Source organism: Rhinopithecus roxellana, chromosome 8 (genome assembly GCF_007565055.1).
Source record: "Rhinopithecus roxellana isolate Shanxi Qingling chromosome 8, ASM756505v1, whole genome shotgun sequence".
In the NCBI taxonomy this organism is placed as follows: domain Eukaryota; kingdom Metazoa; phylum Chordata; class Mammalia; order Primates; family Cercopithecidae; genus Rhinopithecus; species Rhinopithecus roxellana.
Window position 1 is genome coordinate 45,442,652 of NC_044556.1, and position 16,448 is coordinate 45,459,099.

The following is a 16,448-nucleotide window of genomic DNA, read 5'->3' on the forward strand; positions in this document are numbered from 1 at the left end:
GAGGACAGGGCAAGACTCCGTCTCAAAAAAAAAATGAATAAATAAAAATAAAAACCATTACCTGCAAGCCATCAGGAGGTCAGGATTTTAAGCACCAGCTGTCTGGCGCCCTGCAAACAAATGCCTTCCTTTCCATAGCTGCAAAACCTCGGTGTGGATATCTGCTCTTACTGAACGGGGCTAGTAGACCCCTGCTCGGTTCTGTAACATGGGGAGCTTCTAAGTTGGTGAACTTGATGTGCTGGAAGGGTCGCATGCCCAGAGAGGGCATGGAAGTTATGTCACCCTCCCTGTACCCCACACCCCCATCCCTGCCATATCTTTCCCCATGCATCTCTTTTTCCATTTGGCTGTCCTGGAGTTGTATCCTTTATAATAAAACTGTTAACGTAAGTATAGTGTTTCCTGAGCTCTGTGAATCATTTTAGGTGTCATCCAAAAGACCATCAGAATGGCTAAATAGTAAAAAGGGGAATTTTATTGGTGATATTAATTTGCAAGCCAGGAGAGAGGCTCCAGTGTGGACCAAAGGTGCTCTCTCTTCCAAGAGGTATTAAAATAAAAACCTTAGACAAATTAAATTTATCAGAGTTTAATAGAGCAAAGAACTTTTCATTAATCAGGCAGCCCCCGAGCTGGAATAGACTCAGAGAGACTCCAGTGCAGCCAAGTGGTGGAAGATTTATGAACAGAAAAAGGAAAACGACGTACAGAAAAAGGAAAATGACGTACAGAAAACGGAAGTAAGGTACAGAAGCAGGTGGGTTGGTTACAACTTGGCGATTGCCTTATTTGAACACAGTTTGAACAGCGGTTCCATTTGATTGACCAAAACTCAGTGGCTGGCACAAGAGTAGATTGCAGTCTGTTTACACTTCTTTTTTTTTTTGTTTTTTTTTTTTTTTTTATTTTATTTTATTTTATTTTTGAGACAGAGTCTCGCTCTGTCGCCCGGGCTGGAGTGCAGTGGCCAGTTCTCAGCTCACTGCAAGCTCCACCTCCCGGGTTTATGCCATTCTCCTGCCTCAGCCTCCGAGTAGCTGGGACTACAGGCGCCCGCCACCTCGCCCGGCTAGTTTTTTGTATTTTTTAGTAGAGACAGGGTTTCACGGTGTTAGCCAGGATGGTCTCAATCTCCTGACCTCGTGATCCACCCGTCTCGGCCTCCCAAAGTGCTGGGATTACAGGCTTGAGCCACCGCACCCGGCCCTGTTTACACTTCTATTTAGCTTACTGTTCACTATGTACAGAGAAACCTTCAGGCAGAACTTAAAATATGTAGCTTTAGGCTAAACTTGATTTAACAAAGGGAAAGAATATGTTGGATTTTATACCTCACAGGACCAGTATAATAGATAGATATTCAGCAAGTTTGAGAGAAAGGCTATACATATATATGAGGGGAACCCCATATATGTTTAATGGGTAAACATAGTTACATAAATCCTGTGTTCACTTTGGGGCAGAATTTTAGAATGAAAATGAAGTAGAAGTTGGCCTTTATGTCAAAAGGTGAGCTGTAGGACACAAAGATGGTTTGCGTGCAGCATCCACAAGCTGGCTAAAACTGGCTTGAGGTCTGTAGTTGCTTATTAGAAAAGAATGTTTGTAAGACTGGTCCTGTGTCCAATCAGAATTGCAGTGGTCTTGGTTGTAAATCAAGGTGATAGCTCTTCTTTTTTTTTTTTTTTTTTTTTTTTTTTTTGAGACAAAGTTTTGCTCTTGTGGCCCAGGCTGGAGTAAAATGGTGCAATCTCGGCTCACGGCAACCTCCGCCTCCCGGGTTCAAGAGATTCTCCTGCCTCAGCCTCCCAAGTAGCTGGAATTACAGGCAACCACTACCACGTCTGGCTAATTTTTTGTATTTTTAGTAGAGATGGGGTTTCACCATATTGGCCAGGTTTCACCATATTGGTCTTGAACTCCTGACCTCAGGTGATTCGCCCATCTCAGCCTCCCAGAGTGCTGAGATTACAGGCATGAGCCACTGCGCCTAGCCTGATTGCTCCTATTGTTAGGGAGTTTAGTCATAGGAATTTCAAAATGTGTCATGCCAGCCAGGCCCTGAACTCTTAAAAGGCTAAACTTCACCTTAAAAGGTCAAGACCCATAGCTAATCTTGTTTCCTTAACCTTTGGGTCCATATTAGTTTATTAGTTGATAAAGGGGCATCTATTTTGTTCTTTCTGGTCACATAGGGAATTACTAAAGAGGGAAGAGTCATGGCAACCCCAGAATCAACAGTTAGTCAGGCAAAAGTGTAGGTAGTCTGGGAATTCCATTTGTGGTGTCTGAAGTGAGGGCAGTCTTGTGGGATTAAGCACAAGGTTAACATGGGGTCTGCGATAACATGGTGTAGTTAGTGTCGGATTTTAATTCAAATGTAGAACACCCCGTTGTTGTCAGAAAACTGAAGAATTGGTTGGTAGTTGGAAAAACCAGTCCATCAGCCAGGAAGGGTCAGAGTTCAATCAAAACCCAAGCTTTCTATCAGAATCTAGGCAAAGAATAGCTAATGGTGCCAGAAGACCACACAATATGAGAAGAGCGTCCGAAGGGCAAATGTTCCCAAATTTAATAAGAAAGTAGGTGATTCCGGCCGGGCGCGGTGGCTCAAGCCTGTAATCCCAGCACTTTGGGAGGCCGAGACGGGTGGATCACGAGGTCAGGAGATTGAGACCATCCTGGCTAACACCGTGAAACCCTGTCTCTACTAAAAAATACAAAAAACTAGCCGGGCGAGGTGGCGGGCGCCTGTAGTCCCAGCTACTCGGGAGGCTGAGGCAGGAGAATGGCGTAAACCCGGGAGGCGGAGCTTGCCGTGAGCTGAGATCGGGCCACTGCACTCCAGCCTGGGCGATAGAGCGAGACTCCGTCTCAAAAAAAAAAAAAAGAAAAAAGAAAGTAGGTGATTCCACGAAGAAACAAATTTCCAGAGATATAGGAATTAAACTTAGATGAGTTAGTATGGAAACCAAGAGAAAAGGAAGTTTAAAGAAAGGTGATTTATACTCTTAACTGCTGTGAAGACATTAAGTAAGACAAGGTTTGACAAATATTCACTAAACTTGGCAGTTGTGAATGACAATTCAATAGTACCTGGGGCCAGAACAAAAAGACTTTTTTAAACGTAGGTTGGTTGGGTTTTTTTTTGTTTGTTTGTTTGTTTTTTTTTGGAACTTTGTCTTTGGTGGAAAGAGAAGGGTAGCAATGGATGAGGGATATAGGTGTGAGGGTTTCTGCTGTCATGATTGTTGTTTTATGTGAAGAGGTTTGAGTATGGTGAAACAGACAGAGGCTAGATATAGAAAGTGCTTAATGGGGGTGTCAAAGGATACAATTACAAAAGATTTAGTTTGAAGATCTCAATTGGCTTTATTTGCAATTCTAGAATAAGACAAAACCTTATTCTATAAAACAGAATGAGTGTTCCGATGAGCTGAGCAGAGGAGATTGGTTTTACAGACAGAGAAGGGCTGAAGAAAGCAGAAACAAAGAACAAAGAGCAGGTAACTCATTTCACAGTTACTTTCCTTGTACAGTGAGAACAGGAAACAGAACAATGGAGAAATAACTAATTGGTTAGCATCAGGTTACATTTTTTGGTAATGATGAGGGCAGACAAAACTTTATTATCATGCCCATTTGGGAAATTAGGCTGTTCTCTCCTAATTTCTAAGAAGGTCAAGTAACAACTTAGTTTTGGTTTGGTTACATTAAACTTTAGTATGACTGACTCCATTTTTATTTTTATTCTGATCTGCTGGGGCCTAGTGGAGGAGCTTAGTCCAAAACAATGGCCTCCTATAATTTTTATTTAACAATTTTCCCCTTTTGGTCAAGGCTCAAGTGAGAACCTGACCAAAACTAAGGGCATTGGCACTAGTCTCAGTTACCATCATTTTAGGTTTCCAGCCTCAACACATCATTCATAGGTTACAGTGTCCTCATCATCATGCATTTCTTTGAGTTTTTTGTTATTCCAGCCAAAGACAGACTATTTGACATTCAACAGATGGCTGTATGCAAACATTTAAAACTTTTTTTTTGAGACAGAGTCTCACTCTGTCACCCTGGTGGAGTGCAGTGGCGTGACCTCAGTTCACTGCAACCTCCACCTCCCGGGTTCAAGCGATTCTCCTGCCTCAGCCTCACGAGTAGCTGAGACTACAGACATGCACCACCATGTCCAGCTAATTTTTGTATTTTTAGTAGAGACAGGGTTTCACCATATTGGCCAGCCTGGTCTCGAAATCCTGACCTCAGGTGGTCCGCCCACCTCAGCCTCCCAAAGTGCTGGGATTACAGGTGTGAGCCACCACACTCAGCCACGAACATTTAAAACTTTTTGAGAGCATACAGTGCAACAGAGAGACTACTATTATTACTCTCAGGAGGATAATACCGAAAGTCTGGAGTATGCTCCTTAGCTAGGGTCCTCATGAAACAAACCAACTAAAATAGAATAGATTGGAGAATGAATCAGATGAGGAGTGTATCCATCTTAACCAAGTAGCCAGTCTATTTTTCAATCCAGTCTCTATGATACCTGATGTATTTATCCCTGTGCAACAAGAAGTGTTAGCAACTGCAACGATTCTTTCTTGTTCAGCTAATAGAAAATCTCATGACTGAGTTAAAGTATGGAATGACAATTTGCAAGTCACCCACAGAAGCTACTGATTGTGAAATTCTAACTATGGCATTATTCTGCCAGACAAAAAAGATAGGCATAAACAAGGAAAAATTAAGGGAAATAATAGTCTCATTATGGCAGGGTCTTGTTCCGACAGTTTTGTCTGTTTGTTTGTTTATTTGTTTGTTTGTTTTTGGAGACAGGGTCTGGCTCTGTCACCCAGGCTGGAGTGCAGTGGCAGTGGCATGATCTCAGCTCATTGCAGCCTCCACTTCCTGGGCTCAGGTCATCCTCCCACATCAGCCTTTTGAGTAGCCGGGATTGCAGGCATGCACCACCGTGCCTGGCTAATTTTTGTATTTTTTATAGAGTCAAGGTTTTGCCATGTTGCCCAGGCTGGTCTCGAACTCCTGGGCTCAGCAATTCACCTGCCTCACCCTCCCAAAGCGCTAGGATTACAGGCATGAGCCATCACACTCAGCTATTCTGACAGCCTTGAGAAAAACTCCCCATGATAAAGTTAACAACTCATGTGGGTTTGTAGTTTGAACGTCTCTGGTTATGGCATCAGGCAGTTTGGTGAACTTGATGTGGTCCACACATCTGGCATGAGGCTTGTCCCTTAAAATTTACATTGAGTTGTCCAGCTTCAGCTTTGGGGCTTTAGGAACAGAGCAATTCTTGTTCTTAGCTGGAAAATTATAGCTAGATACTGAAGGAAACTAGAATACGGGATCCAGTCCAGTACACAGGTAGATAAAAATTTGAAAACAATGAATAGGAGTACAACCTAATAACAGGTGTACTATAGTTTTTCTTCAGAAACATAATTATTTTCTTTATAGTCACCCCATTTCTATTGAAGATAAACAGTATAAGACTAATATCTTTGCAACATAAATTTAGTCTCATCAAACTTGATCTGTAGACTTTCTCCTCAGTATTTAAAAAAAAAGAAAGAACCATGTTTCTTTAAAAACAATCCTTTCTTCACCTCTGGCTGCTGTCCTCTCTTCTCACTATAAGAGGTCTAAAGAGTAGTCAGTCTACTCCTGTTTGTGTGTTTACCTCCCACTCATTCCTCCAGCCTCGCCTCCCCACCTCAGCTGCTCTTACTGATGTCTCTAATATGTTCTGTGTTCTAAACAAAGGACATTTTCAGGTCTTCATCTTAAGTTCCAAACTATTCTATTATCTCTGTGGTACCTTCAACACAACATATCCAGAAAAGAACACAGTTTTCTTCCCTGTGCCCCCAAACATACTCCTCCTTTTCCCTTTCTAAAGAGTACCTCCACTATTTGTAGTCCAAGAAACCTGGATGACATCTTAGTCCTCCTTCTTTCCCCTGCCCTTGGCCTCATCCATTACCAAATCCCCTCACTCTACCAACCCCCACAAAGCACTCAAATGTTTTCTTGATTCCAATGCAATTTCCCCATAGCCTCTATCATGATTCTTCAAATCAGATAATGCCAGTCCTCTACTAACAGTCTTCCTGTAGCTCTCCATTGCCTCCAGAGTGATCTCTAAGCACATATAGGAGAACAGAGTGCTTTGGGATCTTGAAGTCCCAGCCTGCTTCTCCAGCCTTTTCAGCCTCATCTTTCACCACATCCCCCTCTTACTGGATGCCCAAACTCCACAGAAACTCTCAGTAGTGTCCTGATCTTGCCAGGTGATTTCAGGCTGTCCTTTGACATAGAACCTGCAATGTCCTCTCTTGCCTCATTTGCTAGGCCAACTCCAACTTGTCCCTCAAGACTTAGCTTGTACTTTACCTGCTCAGGGATTTAGTAACTTGTACAAGGACAGTTTCATTATTCATCTATTGTAGGTTTTCTTTTTGAGACTCTTAAGATATTTGAATTAGTGTCAACCCTAAATGGTTTCATACAACACTAAAGGAAGTCTGGCCTGCAGTGATCCCACAACTACAGAAGTGGATTTGTTCCTTTAGTCACATGTTGGTGACTCAAAATCTACATTAAGCATTTGTAAGTATTTACAAATGATACTTTTTTATTATTCACAGTATACCAAGGCAAAAATAAGCTTTCTTAAGTTAGAATTCTGTAAAGATTGCTGCTTATCCAGTTCATCCCACCTCACTCATGACCAGAATCTTCATGTAACAGCTTGGTTGGTCTGTCAATCCAGGTGTCTTTACATAACAAATCCTACAGATGCTCTTAACTCTGAATTCAACAAAGCAATGTTGAAAAAGACCAATCCAGCACTCTGTATTTTTACTTTTTTTTTTTTAATGTTCACCCTGTCTTATGGTGCTGCAGCACTCTGTAATGACAATGATATAGCAGAACTTTCTTAGGAATATATCATAACATCCATGAAACCCTACATTTGAAGATAGCATGGGAATATATAATTTTCTCCAGATGGTTCACCTATAAAATAGGGATAATAATGGTACTCTCACATGATTATCCTGATGACTAAATGAAGAGAACTTTGAACTAGAGATACAAAGTTAAGATTCATCAGCAAATAAAAGGTATTTAAACCATGGGAATTCATGAGATAATTAAAGTGAAAAAGTTGAGAGAGAAAAGAAGATCTCAGCCCTCCTTCCAAATGTTTCCCACTCATTAGTTCATTCAACAATTATTTTTGAGTGTCTAAGATCTGCATGTCACTGAGGCTGCATGGGTACACCAAAGAGACATGGAAAAAGCCCATAGTCTCCTCAGAGAGACAGGCAGCACACAAATATATATTTAACTACAAACTGTAATAATTGTTTTAAAGGAAAAGTTTCAGCACTCTGAGAGAATTTAATGAGGACCTAATTCAGATTAAATAAAATCATGTATATAAAGCACTTAGCATACTGTTTGAAACCTAGTGAGCACTTTGTTCAGTGAAGGCCTCCCTAAGAAAGTGGCAATTATGCTGACACCAAAAATTTAGTAGGAGTTAGCTAGGAAAGAGTAGGGGGAAAGAGCATTGCAAGCAGAGCATCAACACAAAAGAAGGCCCTTGAGCAGGAAAGAGCCTGGGGCACTCCAAGAGCGGAAAGGAGACCTGTGCAGCTAGAGCATATGACAGGTAGTAAATGACAATACCATCTACCTGACACCCCCTCAAGTAGAAATCTCCCTCTCCCCCATGTGATTAAAATGACTTCAAGAACCACACATTACATGGACATATTGTATGATGTTTTAAAAAAAAAAAAGAACCACACAGTAACTTTGTGCATAATATTAAAATACTAATGATGCAGATAAATTGTATCTACCTAAAAATGAGCCTGCGATTCCTGTGAAAACAGGAAACAGGTTGAAAAACCTCTTTCACGGTCACCCTTCTTCCACTACTGAAAGGGAAGAGGGACCCATCCGGAGACTCATTTTGGTGCCTTGCCCCATGGATGACAATTCAAGAATAAATCCTTTCCAAGAGTGAGACTGATGACAACAAATCCAAGAAAAATGCAGCAAGAAATATTAAAGCGGCCAGCATCACATTGTCATTTGGTTTTCTTATAAATGCAAGGTTTGAAATTTAATTTAAAATTTAGAGGCCGGGCGCGGTGGCTCAAGCCTGTAATCCCAGCACTTTGGGAGGCCGAGACGGGCGGATCACGAGGTCAGGAGATCGAGACCATCCTGGCTAACACGGTGAAACCCCGTCTCTACTAAAAATACAAAAAAAACTAGCCGGGCGAGGTGGTGGGCGCCTGTAGTCCCAGCTACTCGGGAGGCTGAGGCAGGAGAATGGCGTAAACCCGAGAGGCGGAGCTTGCAGTGAGCTGAGATCTGGCCACTGCACTCCAGCCCGGGCGACAGAGCGAGACTCCGCCTCAAAAAAAAAAAAAAAAAAAAAAAAAAAAAAAAAAAAAAAAATTTAGATGTGAAGTGGTTATCAGAGGGAAACACACAAAGTGCAATAATAAGAATACAAATACCTCATTATTTTAAATGGGCAAAATATTTGAATAGACATTTCAATGAAGAAGATACACAGATGAAAAATAAGCCCATAGATGTCCAACATTATTCATCATTAGGAAAATGCCAATTAAAACCACAATAAAATACTTACACACATCTAGTTACAATAGCGAAAATATAGAAGACTGAACATACCAAAGGTTGGCAAGGATATGGAGGAACTGAAATCCTTATACACTGCTGGTAAAATGATACAAGTAGTTTGGAAAAGTTTGGCAGTTTCTTAAAAAGTTAAACATACATCTACCACATGATCCAACCATTCCACTCTTAGATATTTACCCAAGAGAAAAGAAGGCATATATCCATACAAAGACTTGTACTCACAGCAGCTATATTTGTAATTCACAAAAACTGGAAATAAACCAAATGCTCATCCATGGGTAAACAGAAAAACTGTGGTACATCCATATCATGGAATACTACTCAGCAATTTTAAAAAATAAACTCTTGACATAAGCAAAACATGGATGAATCTCAAAATAGTTATAGTGAATTTAAAAAATCCAGACCACAAAAAGTACATATTATATAATTCCATTTATACAAAACTCTAGAAAATGCAAATTAATCTATGGTGACAGAAAGTACTATAGGATAGAAGGGAGGGTTTACAAAAGGGCCTGAGCAAATTTGTGGGTAATAGATATGCTCATTATCTTAATTATGGTGATGTTCGCATGAGTGTAAACTTGTATCAAAACATCCAATTGTATTCTTTAAATATGTTCAGTTTATGTCAACTATCTCTTTTTTATGTTGTTTTTTGTTTTTTTTGGAGACGGAGTCTCAATTCTGTCACCCAGGCTGGAGCGCAGTGGTGCAATCCTGGCTCACTGCAACCTCCGCCTCCCAGGTTCAAGCAATTCTCCTGCCTCGGCCTCCTGAGTAGCTGGGATTACAGGTGTACGCCACCATGCCCAGCTAATTTTTGTATTTTTAGTAAAGATGGGGTTTCACCATGTCTGTCAGGCTGGTCTCTAACTCCTGACCTTGTGATCTGCCTGCCTCAGCCTCCTAAAGTGTTGGGATTACAGGCATGAGCCACTGCCCCTGGCCTTTTTTTTTTTGAGATGTAGTTTCGCTCTTGTTGCCCAGGCTGGAGTACAATGGTGCAATCCTCGTTGCAACCTTCACCTGACAGATTTAAGTGATTCTCCTGCCTCAGCCTCCCAAGTAGCTGGGATTACAGGTATGCGCCACCAAGCCTAATTTTTTATTTTATTTTATTTTATTTTTTTTTGAGACAGAGTCTCGATCTGTCGCCCAGGCTGGAGTGCAGTGGTGCGATCTCGGCTCACTGCAAGCTCCACCTCCCAGGTTCACGCCATTCTCCTGCCTCAGCCTCCCGAGTAGCTGGGATTACAGGCACCCACCACAACGCCTAATTTTTTGTATTTTTAGTAGAGACAGGGTTTCACCATGTTAGCCAGGATGGTCTCGATCTTCTGGCCTCGTGATCCACCCACCTCGGCCTCCCAAAGTGCTGGGATTACAGGAGTGAGCCACTGCACCTGGCCTTAATTTTTGTATTTTTAGTAGAGACGGGGTTTCACCATGTTGGCCCGGCTAGTCTCAAACTCCTGACCTCAGGTGATCCACCCACCTCAGCCTCCCAAAGTGCTGGGATTATAGGTATGAGTCACTGTGCCCATCCTATGTCAACTATACCTCAATAAAGCTGTTTACAAAATTAAAGAATGGTGAGAAGACTATTAAGTTTCCTATCATTGGCTTATTCGAAGCATAGTTCTATCAAGATTGAACATTTGTTCCTTGTCTAAACCATACAAGCTTCAAACTCCTCCACTTCCATAGCTTATCAATCTTATTTCTAGACTGTAACCTGCCCTTCCTCTTCCAAATCTGACCAGAAATTTTATATGTGTTGTCAACACGAATATCCCAGAGTAAGCCTTGCAAGAGTGTGGATGACTTAGCTAAATGCACTGCCACTACTTGAAAAATTTAGAGTTAAAATTTAATGAAGTTTAAACTCAGTGTAACTGACCTATAATTGCCCTAAGTCTAAGGTCTTTTAAGAAACTGATGGGTGCCAAGTGCAGTGGTTCATGCTGGTAATCCCAGTATTTTGGGAGGTGGGTGGATCACTTGAGGTCAGCAGTTCGAGACCAGCCTGGCCAACATAGTGAAAACCCATCTCTACCAAAAATATAATTAGCCAGATGTGGTGGCACACGCCTGTAATCCCACCTACTCGGGAGGTTGAGGCAGTGAGAATCGCTTGAACCCTGGAGGCAGAGGTTGCAGTGAGCCAAGATCATGCCACTGCACTTTCAGCCTGGGCAACACAGTGAGACTCCGTCTCAAAAAAAACAAAAGGAAGCTGTTAGGTGAGCTATTGGTACATTAATCATATAGACAATCTTAGTAAGGTTGAAGTCTATAGGTTTTGATTGACTTGACCACACTGTAAGTTGTAAATAGATGCAATTTTAAGTTACCTGAATAAACTTTTCTATTAATTAACAGTAGTCATCTCAATTTTAGAGGTTTACCTTATACTTGTGCCTCCATCTGCATGCACAACATGGGAAGACAACAGACACCAAAGATACTTTGGATTCTTGCTACTAAATAAGTATTCAAGCACTATGTGCGCATTGTTACAATTAGTAAAGCAATCTGACCCCATCCCTGCCACCAGGAAACTGCAATACTATTAATATATTCAAAAGGAAGACAACTGAGATAAAGGGAATGTGGTGGGGGGAGCGGTTAGGAGATATCAGAATACAAACTCTTAGAATTACAGAATCTCAACATCCATCATTTATGCCTGGTCTTCGGTTCAGTAGCTCTGGGATTCCAAGGGCCCCTCCTAACTGCATTGCCTTCTCTCTCCAATTCCCTTTGTCTCAGAATGTTACACCTTCCCCCAGTTAATAGTGTAGGCTTAAAATATATCTAGGTGTTCTTACCTACTGACAAACTGCTGGAATTGTTCATGGGAAAGGAATCAACGCAAAATATCTAATGCATTCAGGTCTTTGGAGTTTTCTTTTTAATTTATTGCTTTTTTGAGATGGGGCATCCGTATGTTGCCCAGCCTGAAGTGCAATAGCGATATCTCTGCAAGGCTGTCTCAAAAAAAAAAAAAAAAAAAATAGAGTCTTCACCTTAGGATGGACTAGGGCTATGGCATACTGGTAAGCACTTAAAGGGGTAGGATGGCCCAGATTTGCAGTATCTGAGTAATGGGAATACTCCAACCCAGTCCAATTTCAAGGTTCCGGTGAGGTTACTGAATTCGAAGTTCCGAAGGTATGCGCTTAGTATTCCCACCATACGAATACAAGAGAGGTAAATAACCTCAAAAGCATTGATAACAGTAAAATAGTTACAATACCTATTACCCTTTTAGTATCTACTACCTTCGTTTGTAATATAATTTAACTGTCAGTTTACATAACAAGAGTCTTCTAAGGCGCAAGCTCCTGGGGAGGGTATGGCGCTATTGGCAGGGAAAGCAGCTTTTCAATCGTATAAATGCTCTTTGTGCCCAGACTGCCTTCTATAAACCAGCACTATCCACCCTGTCCCAGAGACTTGTCCACGACCTTCAGTAAAACACTTTATTCATACCACTTCCAGCGTGCGCTCCTACCCGCCCCAGGGACTTCAGTCCCGCGGGAGGGATAACTACTTGGGGACACGGAGCACTGCGTTCGCCCTGGGTCACGCGGGAAGGATGACCGCAAAGCCTCCAGCTGGCGCGCGGGTTCCGGGGCTGAGGGGCCCAAGGCGGTAACCGGGATCCGCTCCGGCCGCACTTCCCTTGCCTTTAACAAGCTCCAGAAGTGGTCCGGCGCTTGGCCGCAGCGGGAAGTCTACGGAAAGAAAAGACCGGAACTAAAAGATAGACACAGCGATGCCCTCCCCGGACCCCGCCAGCCTCACACCCCTGCCAGCCCGCCGCCTGTAGTGCGCACCGCCTCCTCGCCAAGCTCCGCCCCGCGTCCACCCCAGGGGTTAACTCGGACGAGCGGTCGTGTGGCAGAGGTAGTGTGCGCCGTCCGGGGCTAGAGCAAGCGCGCCCGTGCGGCCGGGAGCCATGCTGAGGAGCTGCGCCGCGCGCCTCCGCACACTGGGGGCCCTGCGCGGGCCGCCGGGAGGCCGGCGCCTGCCGGGTAGTGAGCCGCGACCCGCGCTGGTGAGTCTGGGCACTCTCGGGCATGGGGCGGGAGCAGGACTCACCGTCAGAAACACACCTGCGGCAACAGAGCCTTTGATTGTTTCTCCATACCCCAACCAGCCAATCTCAGAATAAAAGCTCACTTGGGCACCACACGGCAGCGTAAGCAACAGGGGCCTAGGAATACTCAGTCCTGAGATTCAAACCATTAGAAAACGGATGGAGGCCGGGCGCGGTGGCTCAAGCCTGTAATCCGAGCACTTTGGGAGGCCGAGACGGGCGGATCACAAGGTCAGGAGATCGAGATCATCCTGGCTAACACGGTGAAACCCCGTCTCTACTAAAAAATACAAAAAACTAGCCGGGCGAGGTGGCCTGGCGCCTGTAGTCCCAGCTACTCGGGAGGCTGAGGCAGGAGAATGGCGTAAACCTGAGAGGCGGAGCTTGCAGTGAGCTGAGATCCGGCCACTGCACTCCAGCCTGGGCGACAAAGCGAGACTCCGTCTCAAAAAAAAAAAAAGAAAGAAAGAAAGAAAACGGATGGAAAGATGACCCCCTTATTTTTTTTTTTTTTTTTTTTTAAGAGACAGGGTCGGCAGGGCGCGGTGACTCACGCCTGTAATCCCAACACTTTGGGAGGCCGAGGCGGGCGGATCACTTGAGGTCGGGAGTTCGAGAGCAGCTTGACCAACATGGCGAAATCCCCCCTCTCTACTAAAATTACAGAATTACCTGGGCGTGGTGGCGCATGCCTGTAATCCCAGCTACTTGGGAGGCTGAGGCAGGAGAATTCCTTGAACCCGGGAGGCGGAGGTTGTGGCGAGCCGAGATCGCGCCATTAGTGAGACTCCATCTCAAAAAATAAGAGGGTCTATCTAGCTCTGTCGCCCAGGCTGGAGCGCAATGGCGATTACTGTAACCTTGAACTCCTGGGCTCAAGCGGTCCTCCCACCGGAACCCCACAAAGCACTGGGATTACAGGCGAGTCACTGCTCTCTGCCCGTTTTTTTTTTTTCTAATTTGTTTTTAATTGACAGATAAAATTGTATGTTTAACATGTACAATATGATGTTTTGAAATCTATAATCTCGACTCAGTTTTGAAGCAGAGTACAGTATGCTGGAATCTGTTCAATTCAGCAGGGAAAGGACCACTACTGCTACGACTGATATTAATAAAGGTTCAGCAGGGGCACACACAAAATATGCGACAGAGCTGGCCTCTGAACCTAGGCAGTCAATCTGGCTCATAACCATTACAGACCTCAGAAGAAGAGCACCATCTCTTCCAATGGTTTAATCCTGATTGTCTCTGACTTGTCTTATTTCTGAGAAGCAAAGCAGCCAACACTGGAGTGAGTAGGAGGCTTCTGGATGTCAGATAATCATTAATACCCTCTCCTAAGCCAGTTTCCTCACCTTTAAAGGTTGTTATAAGATTAAATGACATAATGCAAGCAAACTTTAACGCAGTGCCTAAAATAGTATTAAATGTTACTTGTTTATATATCCCTATTTTGTGCTTTATTGATATATTCAATTAATATTGATTAAGCCCCAACACTGTGCCAGGCATTATTGGCCACTGATGATGTACAGGTAAGAAACAATCCTTTCTCTTAAGAAGCTCACAATCTAGTGTAGGAGAATAGGGTGTCAAAAGACAAAATTGTAACACATTTATTTTGAAGATCTTAATTGGCTTTTATTTGCAATTGTAGAATCAAGCAACTCCTCATTCCATAAAATAGAATGTTCCAATAAGCTGAGCAGAGGAGGTTGGCTTTATAGACAGAAGGGGAGATCCCATCTCTACAAAAAATTAGCTGGACATGGTGGCACATGTCTGTGGTCCCAGCTACTTGGGAAGCTGAGGTAGGAGGATCTCTTGAACCTAGGAGGTTGAGGCTACAGTGAGCTGTGATCCCACCACTGCACTCCAGCCTGGGCAACAGAGTTGAGACTTTATCTCAAAAAAAAAGGGGAATGCCACAGGATTGGGTCATATAATGCTTTCACATGTTCCCTCCTTGCACAGAAGTTTTCTTGAAGCTGACCTATTTCCATGACCTGCTTATCCTAATCCAAGAGTCTGTTTTTTGGTGGCAAGCATTCTGATGCTCTCAAGTGCCTGACTCATGCCCACCAATCACATTCTGGCTTTGGCATTGAGATCCCCTTAACCAAGTCAGCCAATGATTTTTTCCTACCTAAGCACACAAGAAAAAGAAATTAAGATAATAGAACATAAAATCCCTGTGAATTTCTGAAAGCAGAGTTCACACCCCCTGCAGTAATTGCCATTTATTGCCCGTTTCTGTCTGACCCGGTCAGACACCTGAGACCTCCCTATGGGATCAAGTTATGTTTCTGTCATGACTTCCACTCTTACCACTGACTGGTCAAGCCACTGCAAACCCCAAAAGGTCATATGCTGTCACACAGCACAAACTAACCCTTGGTACCCACCCCAAGTTCATGTGTCCTCTCATAGCACAAACTAATCCTGGAATAGGAAACCAAAATGATCAAGGGGATCTATGCAAAAAGAGCAAAGTCTAGGCCAGGCACAGTGGCTCACACCTGTATTCCTAGCACTTTGGGAGGCCGAGGCAGGTGGATCACAAGCTCAGGAGTTCAAGACCAGCCTGGCCAACATGGTGAAACCCTGTTTCTACTGAAGATACAAAAAATTAGCCAGCATGGTGGTGTGCGCCTGTAATCCCAGCTACTCGGGAGGCTGAGGCAGGAGAATCTCTTGAACCTGGGAGGTTGAAGTTGCAGTGAGCCAAGATTGCACCATTGCACTCCAGCCTGGGCAACAGGGTGAGACTCCGTCTCAAAAAAAAAAAAAAAAAAAAAAGCAAAGTCTGACCTTGGATGTACAAGCCTCAGACTCTGAAGAAGACAGGGGAGCCTCAAAAGACACGGGCATTGTCTCTGTTGCACGCCTCAAGGGATTTCAGGAGTTGTCAGCAAAGCCCCTCTAGTCCCTTTGTCCATGTTGGCCAGCACTGTCAAAAAATAAGATGATAAATTTAGTTTAAAGATCTTACATGGCTTTTATTTGCAACTCTAGAATCAAACAACACTTCCTCCTATAAAATAGAATGACCGTTCTGATGCGCTGAGCAGAGGAGGTTGGCTTTAGAGACACAAAGGGGCTAAAGAAAGCAGAAAAAAAAAGCAGATTGGTGGTTTCAAAGTTAATTTCCTTGTAAAGGTTAAAGCAGAGGAGAGACACCCTTATCATGCCAGCTAAAACTGGCTTGTTTGGGTATTTGGCTATTGTCTCTCATTCTCCTTCTTAAAAGATTAGATAAGCAACTTAATTTCCACTTAAAGGTGTGGAACTTCAGCATGAGTAACTCCATTTGGTTTGGTCTGTTGGGCCTGGTATAGAAGCTCAGACGAAACCAATGGCCTCCTATAATTTTACTTAGCAGGAATGAAATGGCAAAATTAAAGTAAGTATGTACTATGTGCTATAATGAAGTAATAAAGGAACAAAGAGGAGGGAACAGCTCTGTATTGACAAGAACTGAAAGACCAAATAGTGATTTAGATGAGTATAGTGTTTCTATTAAGCTAGTGTAGCTTTCTTTTAAAGAATAATGAATACAGATTAGTCACTAATCCTGTACCATCTTGCATATTGGGGAAAAAATGTGCTAATCTTA

The 16,448-nt window shown here is 43.2% G+C and overlaps 1 protein-coding gene across 7 annotated transcripts in view; it reads left to right on the forward strand.

Annotated features, from left to right (window-relative positions):
* The first annotated feature begins 12,463 nt into the window (after nucleotides 1-12,463).
* THEM4 (thioesterase superfamily member 4) overlaps nucleotides 12,464-16,448 on the forward strand; it is a 55,907-nt gene continuing 51,922 nt past the window's right edge. For 4 of the 7 annotated variants that reach the window (XM_010387130.2, XM_030935907.1, XM_010387131.2 and 1 more), the window contains exon 1: nucleotides 12,464-12,787. In XM_010387130.2, coding sequence (XP_010385432.2) covers nucleotides 12,689-12,787 — 99 coding nt within the window. In that variant the 5' untranslated portion in view covers nucleotides 12,464-12,688. The remainder of the gene's footprint in view (nucleotides 12,788-16,448) is intronic. The other 3 variants (XM_030935908.1, XM_030935909.1, XM_030935910.1) reach the window with 3 other exon arrangements.